The 16,255-nt window shown below is 34.0% G+C and overlaps 2 protein-coding genes across 2 annotated transcripts; both read left to right on the plus strand.

Moving 5' to 3' along the window:
* Positions 1-660: 660 nt before the first annotated feature.
* Positions 661-6,554, plus strand: LOC121258219 (protein HGH1 homolog). The gene is made up of 9 exons (XM_041159628.1): positions 661-823; positions 1,066-1,188; positions 1,476-1,673; positions 2,113-2,191; positions 2,664-2,809; positions 4,299-4,412; positions 5,102-5,233; positions 6,006-6,119; positions 6,241-6,554. Exons 1-9 carry the CDS (start codon positions 770-772, stop codon positions 6,289-6,291), a joined length of 1,011 nt encoding a protein of 336 aa, XP_041015562.1. The 5' UTR covers positions 661-769; the 3' UTR covers positions 6,292-6,554.
* A 1,822-nt stretch (positions 6,555-8,376) lies between these two features.
* LOC121258755 (origin of replication complex subunit 6-like) lies at positions 8,377-14,447 on the plus strand. Its single transcript, XM_041160295.1, has 10 exons — positions 8,377-8,667; positions 8,770-8,816; positions 8,904-9,008; positions 9,123-9,203; positions 9,492-9,603; positions 9,672-9,734; positions 9,842-9,929; positions 10,025-10,095; positions 10,936-11,057; positions 14,384-14,447. The coding sequence occupies exons 1-10, from the start codon at positions 8,548-8,550 to the stop codon at positions 14,445-14,447; spliced, it is 873 nt and encodes a 290-aa protein (XP_041016229.1). The 5' UTR covers positions 8,377-8,547.
* The last annotated feature ends 1,808 nt before the right edge of the window (positions 14,448-16,255 follow it).

Consider the following 16,255-nt stretch of genomic DNA (forward strand, 5'->3'; position numbering starts at 1 on the left):
GACTCGGCACTATACGTGCGATTCGTGCACTACAAGGAGCTTCCAGTAGCAGCACTCGCAAATTAATATTTCATTTGAAGGTTGTATATACTATATCCTTGTTTGGAAATATGAAATAAATTAATATTTCATTTTAATTTTTACCCACCGGCTCAACATAGTTAGAGGTTTTAAAGCAAACAAAGATTTTATTATTAAATGATAGTGCCACATACACCGATTGTATAATAATTATATAATAATTATGTACTTGGTTGTAGATTAGTTATATAAAATTATGTCTATATTAGAAATTTAGGCTTTGTTTAGTTATTAAACTCATTTCAATTCATTTTAATTCATCATTATAATTTTTTTAAAATTTTAATATAAAATATAATAAATAATTTAACTTTTTTAAATCTCAAAATAATAATAATATTAAAAAATAATATTTTATGATCTCAACTCAATTCAAATCAACATCCAAATCCAACCTTAATATACATTGATTACGCATTGATTTAACAAAATTTTTACATAGGAAAACTCAATTGAAAATTTGAATAAATATAAAGTATAAAATTACTTTTGTAGGAATTTTTTTTATGAAAACGATGCGTTTAGGACAATGATAACCAGACTTTCACGAGGGGTGGTGACGGGTAAGAAGTAGGAACGGCGTTTTTTTTGTTTTGTTTTTTTGTTGAAGAAGATTGTCATTGTGGTTTCGAGCCTCAAGGGCGGTCGAGCTTCGCCGTGTCTGCGCTAACTGCAGAGAAGAAAATCAATGGCGACCGAACTGGAGGAATTAGTGGGCTTTCTCTCCTCCCCCTCTCCTCAAGTGAGTTTCCTGCTCTTTCTCAACAGTTCTCTGTTTGTTTTCTGAGAAACTTACGGGAAAGCTAGTTGCCAAAAATTGGCCGTTGCAAAGATTTCAATTTCTCTCCACGAATCTCTGACTCCCCAGCTACCAAATATTCTATACCGAGTATATTATTGAGGGTTATTTGATATTAGCTTCTTTTTTTTTTCTTCTTTTTTTTTTTTTTTTTTTTTTTTTTTGTGTTTTTTTTAAATATATAGGTTACACAGGCGGCTGTGGATATTGTTCGGGGATTAACAGGCTCTGAGGATGGCTTGCAATCTCTTGCCAAATACGCGAAGATCGTTCTTCCATCACTATCTCGGCTCTTAAGTGCACCAAAGGTGCCCCCTCAAATTCAATCTAGCCCAACTTTTGAGTGCGAATAGACAAGAGGTTTATGCACCACCATGTAAACAAAACTAATCAAGAATTGATAGGGCTTGCAAAAATAAAACAGAAAAGGGACCATTTACATTATTGCTATTATCATACGACATTTTTTTAATCTTATATTATGATCGACGGCAGTTGAACTTGGGATTATGATTTAACACAAACTTGCCGACTCTTTAGCATTCTATACCAAGTATAAAGTGGAGCAGCATAATAATTAGTTAAACGTTTATAGGAGGTGTCAGGACCTGCTGCGGAAGCTCTTGTAAATCTTTCACAGAATTCGGATCTCGCAGCAAAGATGGTTGAGATGGGAATGATCAAAATGGCCATGGAAAACCTATATAAGCCAGACTCTGGCAATGGGCGATTACTGGTTATGCTTCTAGTCAATCTCACGCAGTTGGATGCTGGTATTGCTTCATTACTACAGGTGTGATCATCCGCTTCTTTCTACAATCATTAGTTTTTTTTTTCATTCATTCTATCAAAACATACACACACATGCAGTGATGCGCACACACACGCACATATATATTATATATAGATATATATATATATATATATATATATATATATCAATTGCAATCAATTAAGCCATTTCTGGTTTCTTTTTTTTTTTCCCTTTTATCTTTTGGTTGAATAGTAGATAAGTTTTCTTGTTATTATTTGTTAGATCAAGGTAGTAATACATGATTTTATTGTTCTATGTCATATCGTATTGATACTTCAGTTAGCTAATTATGTGTTTCTCATGTATACTACCTGTGTACTTGGGCTTTGCCAACTTCTATGAATAAAACATCTTGATTACCTATATAAAAAAGGTATTGATACTTCAGTTAGTTATGGTGGAATTTTTCTTGTTGTAGACTGAAGACGAGAAGATGCACGGACTGTACGTTATGAAGCTTGTGAGATCATTTTGTAGGACCTCCAGCGAAAGTAGTGGTGTGTTTTTCTTCTTTTGAACTCAAGTTTGCTTCCATACACATAATATATGACAATACTGGAATTCTAGGTTGTTCAGGACCACTGTAGATTGGTGATTCGACCCAATTTTCTCTCTACACTGTCATAAAATCTTTGGCATAATTTCTTAACCTGTTTAATGGGCTTTATTGGTCATGAGTCATGACTATATTTCTACTTGAAGGCTGCATGATTGTTATTTTTATCTTTATTTTTTTTTATAAGTAGTTAAAATTTTATTTTTGGTGAGTATAGATTGTTTCTGCCTGAGAACTTATAATCTGGGACTGAAAAATTGGGAAAACAGCTATTGCTAATTTAAAAGCTCTTTTTTATTAGTGTATGCTTTTTGTATGTTATTATTCTTGTATATTCTGGTTTTCCAATATCTTGTTCAGTGTGTTCATCCAACAATGTTGTTCTGAGATTCTTTACTTCACACATCTACCAGATGATCCATTTGAACACGTCGGTTCAATACTTGTAAACATCTCAAAGCTGGAAGCAGGAAGGAAACTTTTACTGGACCCTAAACGAGGGCTTCTGAAGCAGATTATTAGACAGTTTGATTCAAGTAGTCCACTGAGAAAGAAGGGGGTATGTTCGATAGATTGGATTACCTAAAAGGACTATATTCTTATTTTTAAATGGAATGTTGTTTACTCTACCGTGTATTGGGATGTATATATTTCGAAGAATTTTTGTTATTCTTCACAGTTAATAAAAGAAAGCACAAACAAGAAGTGAAGGTCCTTGAATTTTTTAGATAGATGACTTATAAAAAAATAGATATAGACTTGGAGCATGGGTTTCTCAATGCATATAATAATTGCAGCAAATCATAGCCCAGAATTGTACGTTGTATAAGCAAACCTATCTTCTTTATATCTTGTGAAAGATGTGGGACTGGTTATGCCTCTTTTAGTCATGTCGAATTGGACCCTTATGGATCCCTTCTATGTAGTTTTAAAGCATACTAATGGATTTGATGCATTTTTTTGAGTTTTATTGCAAAGAAAGCCCCTTAATTTTGTATGTGTAATTGAACTTGTAACGATCCAAGGAAAGCATCAGTCATATCTACGTTTATACTCCAAAAGTATTCGTCAAGGTTACAATTGAAGGGCATTGAAATCATTATAAAGCTTTGTTTCACATGGTAGAGAATAATTTACCCACCCAATGTGGAGCTTAATCAATTCAAGGTATTACAATCTTTTCTACTCAGATCCTTGATAAGGAAAACAGTAGTTACATCTGTGCTTATACTCAAAAAATACTAGTTAAAATTAGAATTGGAGCTCCTTGGAATAAAGTCGAGTTACAGACCCAATGTGGGACTTGGCACTCATGCACCTATATCATTACTCTACTCTAGTCTGCCAACATAATATGGGACTTAGCCAATTCAGAGTGTTACAGAACTCTTTCTGAGTTAGAATAATTAGAGGAAATTGTCCTAACATTATATGATGATAGAAGACTATGTTTAGCTATATACAGATATGGTGAACTCACAAATTCTATGATTTAGGAGTCATTTTCTTATGCAACATCAAAGTCTTGGTCTAACTGGTACAATTTAATGCAAAAGAGCTGAAATGTAAAATTTTATCCAAGCCATCTCTCACGAGATCGTCCTTTGGTTGGACCAACATGATTAATGACCCAAGTTAAAAGATTCTAGAGGGCTTTGAAGCGGGGTAGCCATATCATACTGTCTGTTTCTGGATGACTTGAGCTGGCTTATTAAGTGCTTTATGCACCAAGCTAAACTTAAGCAGAGGTTCATTTTTTAACAGTGTGACAGATAATTCCAATACAATAGTCTTTCTAAAAAAAAGGATTATTGACAGATTATATAAACCTGGTAAGTTATGACAGGTAATTGTATGACCTTCAGGTGTGGATTGGATGGGCTAATTAGTGAGCTTGGTTTAGCTTCTGAAGCTTGACAAAGCATATGTAATAAAGGTTGCTATGGTCATGCTAAAGTGGCCAACATCAATACCAATTCCACCAAATTAGACTTTATAGTTATCTTAGCTCTGTGTGTGTGGTTAGAGGATATTCTTTTGGCATGCAGGTTTCTGGAACAATTCGGAATTGTTGTTTTGAAGCTGAGAGTCAGCTACAGAATTTGCTTTTGATATCAGAGTTTCTTTGGCCAGCTTTACTTCTACCAGTTGCCGGTAACAAGGTACTTTGCTTTTTCTTTTTTTGCTCTTCTTAACCCTTTAAAGCGTTTGTAATTTATTAAATTGGTTGGGAAGGGCTTGACTCTTTAGTTAACTACCAGAAAATTAGGCCCAACTTTCTAAGTTCGATTTTGCCGTGGTAAGTTATAGGTTGCTCCCTTATTAAAATATTCATTTTCCATGAAACTAGTTCCATTTGCAGATACAGAAAGGAGGCTGTAGTAACTATATGCTGTTTTATTCTTTGTATTTTAGGCATGCTAATTACTCAAATCAAAATTTAAAGATCAACCAAGATCATGGTTGATTGTTTTAGATACCTGCAGATTTTGTAATAAAAAACATAGAGAAGATAGTATTTGGAATGATAACAATATAGTTATTCAATGAGATTTTTTTATTTGCTGCTATTAGTTCTTTTAGAATTTCTTATTCTACTGATGAAGTTTAATTTTCATTGAAGTTTTACAGAAAATGTCTTCATTTTGCAGTTACAAACTGTGTTACTGTATATGGTGTTCGTTGTTTTTTCCACTTGCAATCTCAATATATGATTTCAAACTGTTACTGTATATGGTGTTCATTGTTTTTTCCACTTGCAATCTCAATATATGATTTCAACTTTTCTTTTCTTGATCGCATAAGCTAATGTTTGGAATTCTTTTCTGTTGGCTGGGTGACTTGTGTCCAGATTTATAATAAACAGGACACATCAAAAATGCCACTTGAGCTTGGGAGTGCACTCTCGATTGAGCGTGAACCTGTTACTGATCCTGAGATACGAGTACAAGCACTGGAGGCTGTTTACTTGATCTCATTACAGGTCAAATAAGTACCAAAAATTTTCATTTTTAGATTAGTTGTGCTGTTTTGATTAATCGAAATATACTTTACCAGCATGCAAATCGATTGAAACCATCTTTAAATAGATAACTCAGAACATCTATAAGAAAAATGTGCTTTCTTTAACAAATTGTCTTATAAGAACATGCAGAACTTTTCTCTCTTCTTGTTAGACAACAAAGAGTTGCAAGCTTGTTCCCTGCATCTGTGCGTGAACTAAGGAAATTTACCACTAGCCTTTGTAGCCATGTCCCTCCTCTTTAAAAGAGGGAGTTCCAGGTTCAACTCATGAAAGGAGAGGGCTTTGAGGTGGAAGAAGGCTGGCCATGTTATGTAGCCTACTCCTGCCATTAGTCTAAAATTTTAGTGTTTTTTTTTCTTCCAACTAAGCTGGAGTGAGGACTTGAGCCTAGCACCCTTGGCTTCTGAGCCCTATGGAAGACTAAGCACCTTTCCTAAAGCTGTGGATAATATTAAGTAAAGGAGAGTACTTGTGCTGTTGCATGGAGAGTGTGTTTGTGCATTGGTTTATATACGATGTTATTAACTTATTTCTGTTGGCAGAAGCATAATAAATTAATGATTCTCTTTATGCCAATAATTGTGGGCGTTCTCCTTATTTGGAGTATCTGGATGCTTCAAATATATATATATATATATATATATATATTTATCCTTCCAACTTCGAGCTTGTTACACCTAACTGGAAAATGGTATACTTCTTCTTTAGCCATTCTTCCATATTCTTTCAGGAGGCAGGTCGAAGAGCTTTGTGGTCTGTCAATGGACCAAGAATACTTCAAGTGGGGTATGAGACTGAGGAAGATGCAAAAGTAATGGAAGCATATGAACGGGTTGGCTCCTTGGTATGCAAAAACCCATCTTCTGACCTATTCTTTTCCTTCTTTCATTGTAATTTGTAGTGGCTTCTTTCGTCTTGTGCATTACACTGTTGCTACAAATATGAACTCTCTTATTGTTTACCAGCTGATTCACAACAGTGACACAGAGGAACCATCCACAGAGAATTCAAGTTAGCAGTTCTGTATGTATTCATTGAATCCCACATGAATTTAATGCTGGTTTTGAAAAGGTCAATGCAAGTCCCATACCTTTTGATCATTTATGGATGTAGTTTTTTATGATTCCTAGTTTACTTTCTCAGCATATAACAGTTGGGAAAGTTGTTCTCAACATGTAATTTAGGGTTTTATTTGATCGTATCCCATAAAAAGGTTGGGGCTAGATGGGAGGAGTTTTCGCATTCGTTGGTTGTATCCTTCAAAATCAAAGGAAGAGCTTAAAAAGTACAAGCCATAACCAGTATTCTTTTTGGCGTGTAGAGTAATGTAGACAGTAATATTTAAGCTTGTGATCCACATGCATTTTTATTGGTCTGGTGCGACATTTGGTTACTTCAGAACTTATACTCAATTGAACAGCCTAAATATTTTGAATGACAACAATATAATGATATTCATATTGAATAAGTTGATCAAGCTATGCCACATGGTTACAATATCGTTTATAGCTAATTAACTTTGTATACCTGAGCTCAGCCCTCGAGTGAACATCTGCTTGCGTGTTTGCACAGAATGACATCAAAAACACATCATTGGTCGATTGTATGGGCAATCTTTCTTCTCCTTTTCTCGAAAGAAAAACAAAAACTGACAAGGTTAACTCGATCTTCTCTTTGAAAAGTGACAAATTTACAAATAGATCTTACAAAAGTAAATTTATAAATTGATATTGTTTAATATAATATATCAACAAATCTACCTTATAAAAAATATTTACAATTTAAAATATTATATCAAGCCACACAAATTTAACACACGATTGGATCAAGACCTTAGGATATTGGCTAGAACCATTCAGTCCGCTTTGACAACATGATAATTGAAATTTATTTTTGAGCTTGTTATTTTAAAAAATAAAAGTTAATCTATTGTTTGATAGATATCTATCATTCTACTTTTTGAATAAAAATATGAGATGAGATGAATTGAGATAGTTTGCTCATAGTAGTGAGATTATTAGTTGAAATTAAATAAGATGAGATGAGGTGTGATTATCTCACTTTTGTATCCAAACGGACTCGTTAACCACATTAACTTAATGAAATGAGAACATGCTGCTAGATGTACTAAGAGAGTGTACCGATGGGTACATTTCCCCTGTTTTTTATTTAATTATTAAAAAAAATAAAGGAAATGTACTCATCGGTGTATTCTCTCAATACAATCTCTCGATCTGTTTAACATTATTCACTATGAAAAATATACTTAGCAGTCATACACCATACATCTACGGTCTACCGAGAGAAAAAAAAATAAAAATTCACATAAATAAATATGTAATATAAGATTGTTGAATAGAAGAACTCTATTCAAGATATATACGTGACATTTTTTTTTATTCTAAATAGCTGAAAAAAACAAACAAACGGGTTATGTTGATTAGCCTAAGTCCGTTATAACTTTAAAGTTAAAAGTTCATTGTTAATTCTGTATTAGAGCATTCTCAATGGATTAGTTAAAGTTAAAGTACATTTTTAATGAATGTAAGATGAATTTAGTTTTTGACTATTCCATTCACATAAGTCTCTATATTGGAATAACTATTTTTTCATTATATGATAATAAAATAATATAAGATGAATTTGGTATTGACTATTCACATCAAATCTCTACATTGGACTATCTATTTATTTATTATATAATAATGAGTAATTAATAATTTTAAAAATATTTTATTTTTTTAATTATGAATTTATTTTATTTTATCATATTTTACTATTCATAATATTATATATTAATTAGTAATCATATTTTAATTATATTTTTTCAATGGTCATTTAAAATGAAAAAAAAAATTGATATAAAAGGGAGAAAAAAATAATTGATATAAAATACATTTGATATATGAATAGTTATTTTCAAATTTAAAAATTATTTTTGAAATGATTGTAGCTAGCTAATATATTGTGATGCTATTTTATGTTGTAAAAGCTAAATTGGATTAGCTTTTGAGAATGCTCTAGTGGAAACATCCGCCGCACGCCCACAGATAATTCCCGCGGAAACCTTTTGTCAGTTTGCGCGAGCGGAGTTATTGAAAAATAGGAAAAGAAAAATTGCAGATCAAATCATCAACTACGTATTCCCGCCAACTCCTACAGTTAGTTTGTCTAATCTCTCTCCATTCCCCCGATCTCTTGGTTCTCTTCACATGCAAAACCTCCGTTCCCCTCTCCCCACTCGATAACCCGGTAGACCCGATTTGTTGAAAATGGACCTCTCGGAGGTAGTAAAAAAGCTGGGCCTGTCTGAGTCCAAGCACTTGATCCGGAAAGCCGCGGAGCTCCGTCGCCTCTGTGACGTCCAGTTCGACTCCTCCATTATCGGCGTCGTGAGTTTCATTACAATCTTTATTCAAGTCCATTTTTAAAAATATATGAAAATGGGCAAATAAATATTAAGTGATAATTGAATATCGGGTTGTTACTTGTAGGGAGAGGTTTGCAAAGCTATAATCTGCTTAGAAATCGCCGCGACAAGGTACTGATCTTATTACTTAATCGATGAAAACTTCGTTTTTTTTGTTAAGGGTGTTATCGTTCCGATCATTGGATTCAATGATTATAGGTTAGGGGTTTTATTTGATCGGCAAAGTGCTATAAGGCTGAGTGGCATGTCGGAGAAGGCTTATAGCAGGTCTTTCAATTCGTTGCAGAACGGACTTGGCGTCAAGTGGGTGCCTTTTTACTCGTATAACGTTTGTATTTTATTCTAATGTTATGGATGGTGGAATGGGGCTTAGATTGGATCGGAGTTGTTGCAATGCTGTGATGTTTTAATTTGCAGGAACAACCTGGATGTAAGAGAGTTGGCGATTCAGTTTGGATGTGTGAGGCTCATCCCTTTTGTGAAAAAGGGCTTATCTCTGTAAGACCCATTTACTTTCACAATGTCAGCATTTCAATTTCTTTCTCTTCATGTACCTTCATATAATGGCTCTCTTTGACAAAATCTCCGAGCATGAAACTTATTACTTTTGCAAAATGCTAGATGTTTCACAATGTTAGTGGTTATTTTAGTTTAGGTATAGTGGTTAATGTGTTTTTTTTCTTTTTGTTTTGGATTTCAAAGTGGTTGAAGTCTGTAGTTGCTGGCCCTTGTACGATTTTGTTGAGATGCTACATGTGAACGTTTGTTAAAATGTCTGCTTTTCAGCCATAAGGAACGGTTTTTGGCTTCGTTGCCAGCTTCTCGGCGGGCAAGTGCTGACTTCACTCGCCCCTTGTTTACTTCTGTGGCGTTCTATTTGTGTGCTAAAAAGCATAAGGTACCTCATTAATGAGTTCCCTTCTGGTGTTTTGACCTGATTATGATATTTTCCTGCTTATTTTACAGCTAAAGATAGACAAGCTCAAGTTGATCGAGCTCTGTGGTGCATCTGAACCTGAATTCTCTAATGTAAGACAGGCGCCTTCCAATTATGCATGATTGTTATGTGTAGCCAGCTATAGCTTTCGTTCTTAGCTTTTAATATGTTTGATAATGATTAGTGTTTCCTACTTAAGGTTTCTACATCCATGAAGGACTTGTGCCATGATGTTTTTGGAGTTGCAAAGGAGAAGAAGGATGCCGGAGATGTAAAGGGGAATCGAGGTACGTCCCTATAGATGCTTAGATTGTCACTTTGTCGCGTTAATGTTTGAGTCAGTCAATGTTGCTAAGCAGCTTATATCTTCCTTCCTTTTCAGAACTTTTGGACGTATTACCTAGAAAAAGGAAAATGGAGGATGGTGGTTATTTATCTGATGATGAATCAGAGGTACTTTAACAGCATCACAAATTGTTATCCAGTTTTTTTTTTTCAGGTAAAGTGTGTCACTCTTGTTTGGCTGTAGATAAGATCAAATGTCGAGATGTATCCAGTCCTCTCAACACTTTATTGTCGTAAAGTGTAGAGGCGGCATACTAATATAGTTCATAATAATAGGAAAATACTATATATTATACTCTTATCATATTCTTATCCTACTATAATGATCAAATCTTCAATTTGTCATTTTAAAAATCGAGAGTGGTTGATGTGTAATGTCACATCAATACAGTAGGATGGAAGTGAGATGAGTGCTTAGTATATATCATAACTTAACAATAATATGGTACGAAATATGAAATCAGCACTTATGAGTGGTAAATAATAAATTTCACCAAATAGAGGTCGAGTATGTGTTCCCACTGATCAGTTTCAGCTCAATAGACTGTGACATGTAGTTGGGATCCGATTCTAGAAGGCTCTGGCACTGGCCTTAGTTGATTTGTAGAGATTTCTAATTAATAGATTCACTTTTTGTTGTATGACCAGATAGATGCTCTTGGAAATGTCTAGTGTTTTACATGTGATTCTCTGAATTGAGCTTTATATGCAAGTATGAGCCAAGATAGAAAATAGGTGACAGTGAATCACTGCAAAAAATCCCACTACCACCCATTTATTGAGGCTGTCATTGTGCTTTGCTATATGGTATTTTCATTTTGCCTTATCCAATATTATGGTGTGAAGCGTTGTGTTCACCTTGAAGATTTAACTGCTGCGCCCGATAAGTCAAAACTCCTGAAATAAGTTTTATGTTCTGTCTAATGAATCGAGGTAATGCACCTGCAGTTTTCAAGTTACAAGAAGATCAAAAGAAAGGAAAAACATACTTATGAGGAATGGAAATCTTCTGTCGTTGCATCTAACAACCAAAACAACACAAAAGGTTTTGAAAAACACTTCCCTTCTCGGTTTTGCACTAGTGCCACATCTATTAGCCTAGATAAGTTTGTTATGAATGATTCTCTAGCACCACCTTAGTATATTCTAGAATATGTATTATTTACTTGTTATTTTCCTATTGAATATCATGTAACAGAAATATTCTCTGTAAAGTTATAAAAGAGAACACTCCCTCAATAGAAAGATGAGATTCAGATTTTTATAAAAATACTTCTTTGACATGGTATCAGAGCTGCTCGACTAGCAATCCTCTTGATCCATGGCCTCACTCGTCCCTTCTTCTTCCTTTCCCTCCCCTCCCAATTCTTCTATCATTTCCTCTTTCTCCCATGTTGTTCCTATCAAGCTAACCACATAAAACTTTTTATTATGGAATGTTCAAATTTCGGCATACCTTAGAGGACAAGATATCTATGGTTATGTTGATGGAACTCTCCCATGCCCATCTCAATTTCTCCTTGCTTCCTCTGATTCTTCTCCTCAAACAAATTCTGATTTTCTGTCTTGGACATGCATGGACTAGTTAGTTCTTAGTATTCTTTTCTCATCTCTCTTTGAATCCATCAATAGCCATATTCTCTCTACTGTAACTGCCCTAGACTTATGGCTCTCTTTGACCTCTATGTTTACATCTCATTCTCAGGCAAAGGAATTTCAGATTTGATTTTAGTTAACTAATCTTTCCCGTGGAGAACAATCCATCTTTGATTATTTTGGGAAAGTTAGAGCTCTTGTGATACACTTGCAGGAACTAGCAACCCTCTTCTAGACAAAAATTTTGTTACTTACTTGCTCAACGGCCTAGGGCCTACTTATGAGACCTTCGTGACTTAAGTCATTGCTCGAGCTGAGCCTCTCCCTTCTCATGAGCTCTATCAACTCCTACTCACCATGAAAACCGCATCAATCATTCCTCTAAAACCATCATTATACCTTTAGCTAATTATACTGCAAGTGGGGGCTGAGATACTCGTGGCCATTCCCCTTTTTGTGGTGGAAGACAAGGCCGTGACAAAGGTCGCTACAATGGTCGTGGTCGATAATACTCACATGCCTCAGGAATCAATTATCAAACACCTGGTGGAGCTTGACCCACATGTTAAGTATGCCACAAAATAGACAATGTCGCTCTTCAGTGCCATCATCGCTTTGACCATTCATACCAACTTGACCCTCCCTGCTCATTCTCAGTCAATTACACCACCCCAAACACCTGATCCTACCTAGTACTCAAACTCTGTTGCAACCCATCACATAACCAATGACTTGAGCAACTTGAATATGTCTTTCGAGCCGTACAGTGGTCTTGAAGCAATCCACGTTGGAGATGGGTTGTGCCTTCCAATAAGCATCTCGATGACTCTTCCTTTTACTCAAATTCTTCCTCATTTCGTTTACATAATTACTTCATGTGCCTAGCATCATTAAGAATCTTGTTTCAGTTGTTCAACTTTGTCATGATAGTGCCTACTTTTTTGAGTTTCCCTCCACTAATTTCTCTGTGAAGGAAAATCGGACCAATAAAATCCTCCTCACAGGACCCACCCATAATGGGCTCTACGTGTTTCCAATGTCTCCATCTTTATCTCTGCCTCTCCACTCGCCGCCTTCTAACTCTATCGGTGAACGATCCTCTATCGCACAGTGGCATCGACGCTTGTGCCATCTCTCACTCGAGGTTGGTAGCCAAAGGCTATCATCAACAACCTAGCCTTGATTACCATGATATTTTTACTCCAGTAGTCAAATTGACTACGGTTCGATTGGTCATTTCTATTTTTGTCAATCGTGGCTGGCTTCTGTGCCAAATAGATATATAGAATGCTTTTCTACACAGTTCTTTATCTGATACTATTTACATGCAACAGCCTCAAGGCTTTATTGACAAAAAATTTCCAAATTATGTGTGTAAAGCTTCATAAGGTCATTTATGGTCTGAAGTAGGTCTCGAGGGCCTGGTTTGCACTACTTAGCTCCTAGTTAATTGGCTATGGTTTCTCTGCCTCTCAATCTGACCCATCTTTATTCATCTTAAATAATGGTGATTTACATATGTTTTTTCTGGTATACATTGATGATATTGTTCTGACTTCATCAAAATTGAGTGCCATTGACAATTTTATGCATGATTTGGGCCTTGTTTTTCCTGTTAAGGATCTTGGCCGTCTATCATATTTTCTTAGCCTTGAGATTGATTATTCCGGTTTCGGATTATTTCTGTCCCAACGCAAGTATTTTAAAGATTTACTTGCCAGAAGCAATATGCTGCATGCTAAACCAATGACCTCTTCCATGGTTGCTTCTATCAAACTCTCCCAGGTTGATACTCCATCCTTTGATGACAGTACTTTATTTAGAAATATTGTAGGTGGTTTAGAATACTTGTCTTTTACTAGGCCTGATATATCCTTCTTAGTCAATAAAGTATGTCAATTTATACACTTGCCAAAACTATCACATTGGTTTGCAGTTAAAATGATACTTAGGTATCTTAAAGCCACGATTAACTATGGCTTGATGTTCAAATTTTCATCTTCCTTTACCCTTCAAGCCTATTCAGATGCAGATTGGGCAGGATGCCCAGATGATAGATGCTCTACATTTGATTTTTGTGTATACTTGGGAAATCATATCATTTCTTGTAGTTCCAAGAAACAAAAAACAGTTGCAAGATCAAGTACGAAAGCAGAATATAAAACTCTTGCCTCCACAATTGTAGAATTAATCTGGTTGCAAAAAATGCTTCGTGAACTTGCCCTCTTTCTCCCAAAATCCTCAATTTTGTGGTGTGACAATATTGGAACAATGGACCTGTCCATTAATTGTGTATATCATTCCAAGGCCAAGCACATGGATATTGACTACCACTTCGTTCGTGATCAAGTCGTTGCCAAGATCTTGACAGTTTCCTTCTACAATTCTAAAGACCAATTGGCTGATGTGTTCACTAAGCCTTTAATTTCGAATAAATTTTCAAACTTTAGAACGAGTCTCATTGTTATTGAAATTCCATTAGACTGGAGGGGACGTATTAGCCTAGATAAGTTTATTATGAATGATTCTCTAGTACCACCTTAATATATCATGTAACATAAATATTTTATGTAGCGTATATAAAAGAGAACACTCCTTCAATAAAAAAATAAGATTCAGAATTCATAAAGATGCTTCTATGACAACATCGCACATCGAAGAACGCCACCCTTACTAATTTTGTCTATCTATTTGCATTTTTCAGATCTTTGCAAGCGGACCAAACAAAGTGGACTCAACTTTACAAAGGAAGTTGCAGGGACACAAGAGTTGGCAGGAGGCTATGTAAGAGACAAATTTCTGGTCATGCTGTGATGGAAATTCACGTGGGAAGAAAAGTTGTCAAAGCTCGTAATGGATTATGACGTGACATTAAATTTGAAAGAGTATTTATTAAATTTTATTTATCTATAATCACTTAATATCACAATAATTAATATTAAAAAAATAATTTAATAGTAGTTTTTCCTAATGCATAGAGATTCTGTTTCGTCTGCATTATCAGTTCGGATCATGAAGACTGGCATCCATTATTGCAACAACGCGTCTTATATAGAACGGCAAGCATTATTGCCTGCTTTAAACATGGGCTTGGCATGTACTTTTTTATTTGTATTTTTTTAATTTATTTTTTATATAGATTTTTTTATGCTATTAAATATTTTTAAAAAATAAAATAAATTTAAAATATTATTAAAAATACTTCTTTAATCAAAAAGTAAAAAAAAAAATTATTAAAAAATACTTTTTTAATCATAAAGAAGAATAAATATTTGATGATTAAAAAAATATTTTTTAATAATATTATAATTTTTATTTTATTTTTTTAAAATATTAAAAATTATTAAAAAAAACACATAAAAAAATTAGCCCAGCGAGAGTCCCAACGGGACATCTAACATTTTCCAAAAAATAAATAGAGAAGCCACCCTATATGACAAAACACATCAATCTGGGTAGGTGAAAAGTACCCATAAAAGGAGCATTAAAAAAACACCATTGCAGAGAATCTGATACGTAGTTCCATTTTGTAACCTACATTTACTGTGGATTTAGCTCATTCATGACCGTTGATCTCCAGCCGTCTTGGGATCGTTTGGTTACCGTTGATTTTCGTGTCCATTAATTAACAAAGATGTGGGTGGTTTGCAGGGATTTCAATGAGAAATACTTACTAGGGAAATGAAATTCAAATCTACAAATTCGAAGCAGTCCACTGAATAATTTGAATTTTAATGTATTATAGACAAGAGTTTATATATTGGATGGATACTAATCCAAATCCATTCATGAGTTGATTCAAATGGATTCCTGATTAACATGAATTTTGACTTTTTTTTGGGATTTAGGGTGAATATTATATATATTCATATCCTAAGAGGGTAACTGAAAACATTCAAATATATTCTTTTAATAACTCTTAACACGATACTCAATAAATGGAAAAAAATAAAATTTATGTTAGCGTGTAACACGTGAGCTATAAATAATGTTACTTATTATTTTCGCATCACATACTAATATGTGATTTATCATTTTTATCTTTTTATTTAAATACACATATTTACATATCAATATGTGTATGTTTAGATATAAAAATAATAATAATTCGTATATTGACGTGTAATGTAAATGATGATAAATAGAATTTATCTATATGTAAAAGCAAGAACATAAACAGCCGTTGTAGTTTTAATAATATCAATGATAATAATTATATAGTCAGCTAAAATTTTTTGTGAATGATAAAAAAATGTTATTCATTATCCTTTTCATCATCGTTTTAACATTTCTTGATATAGTATTAGATGATTGGTTAATAAGTAAAACATAACAAATAGTTTTTCAATTATTTAATATTACTTCATGAGATGATGAAAGGATGTTGATGATGAGCATCATTACTCAAAAAGAAATGCTTTAGCCACAAAAAGATTTCAACAAAATAAACCCACAAACTGACGTGGCTTAATTTAGTATATTAGATTGTAAAGTTACTTTTATTATAAAGCAGATCTAATATATCATATAAAGCCATATCAGTTTGTGAGTTTATTTTTGTGAAATCTCTTTATAACTGCAACACTTCTCTTACTGAAATCTTATCCATTCTATTAACAGGAGAAGTACTATTCACCATATATATTTTTGTCATCATCATTCCATCTAGGGG

This window comes from Juglans microcarpa x Juglans regia, chromosome 3S (genome assembly GCF_004785595.1).
Source record: "Juglans microcarpa x Juglans regia isolate MS1-56 chromosome 3S, Jm3101_v1.0, whole genome shotgun sequence".
Classification (NCBI taxonomy): Eukaryota; Viridiplantae; Streptophyta; class Magnoliopsida; order Fagales; family Juglandaceae; genus Juglans; species Juglans microcarpa x Juglans regia.

What these genes read in the sequence shown, in the direction of transcription:
- LOC121258219 (XM_041159628.1), top strand. Translation starts at nt 770, where the DNA reads ATGGCGACCGAACTGGAGGAATTAGTGGGCTTTCTCTCCTCCCCCTCT. An exon ending in GTATTGCTTCATTACTACAG is followed by an intron (nt 1,674 to 2,112) that starts GTGTGATCATCC and finishes TTCTTGTTGTAG; the next exon opens with ACTGAAGACGAGAAGATGCA. An exon ending in ATGAACGGGTTGGCTCCTTG is followed by an intron (nt 6,120 to 6,240) that starts GTATGCAAAAAC and finishes ATTGTTTACCAG; the next exon opens with CTGATTCACAACAGTGACAC.
- LOC121258755 (XM_041160295.1), top strand. Translation starts at nt 8,548, where the DNA reads ATGGACCTCTCGGAGGTAGTAAAAAAGCTGGGCCTGTCTGAGTCCAAG. An exon ending in ACTCCTCCATTATCGGCGTC is followed by an intron (nt 8,668 to 8,769) that starts GTGAGTTTCATT and finishes TGTTACTTGTAG; the next exon opens with GGAGAGGTTTGCAAAGCTAT. An exon ending in CAGAACGGACTTGGCGTCAA is followed by an intron (nt 9,009 to 9,122) that starts GTGGGTGCCTTT and finishes TTTAATTTGCAG; the next exon opens with GAACAACCTGGATGTAAGAG.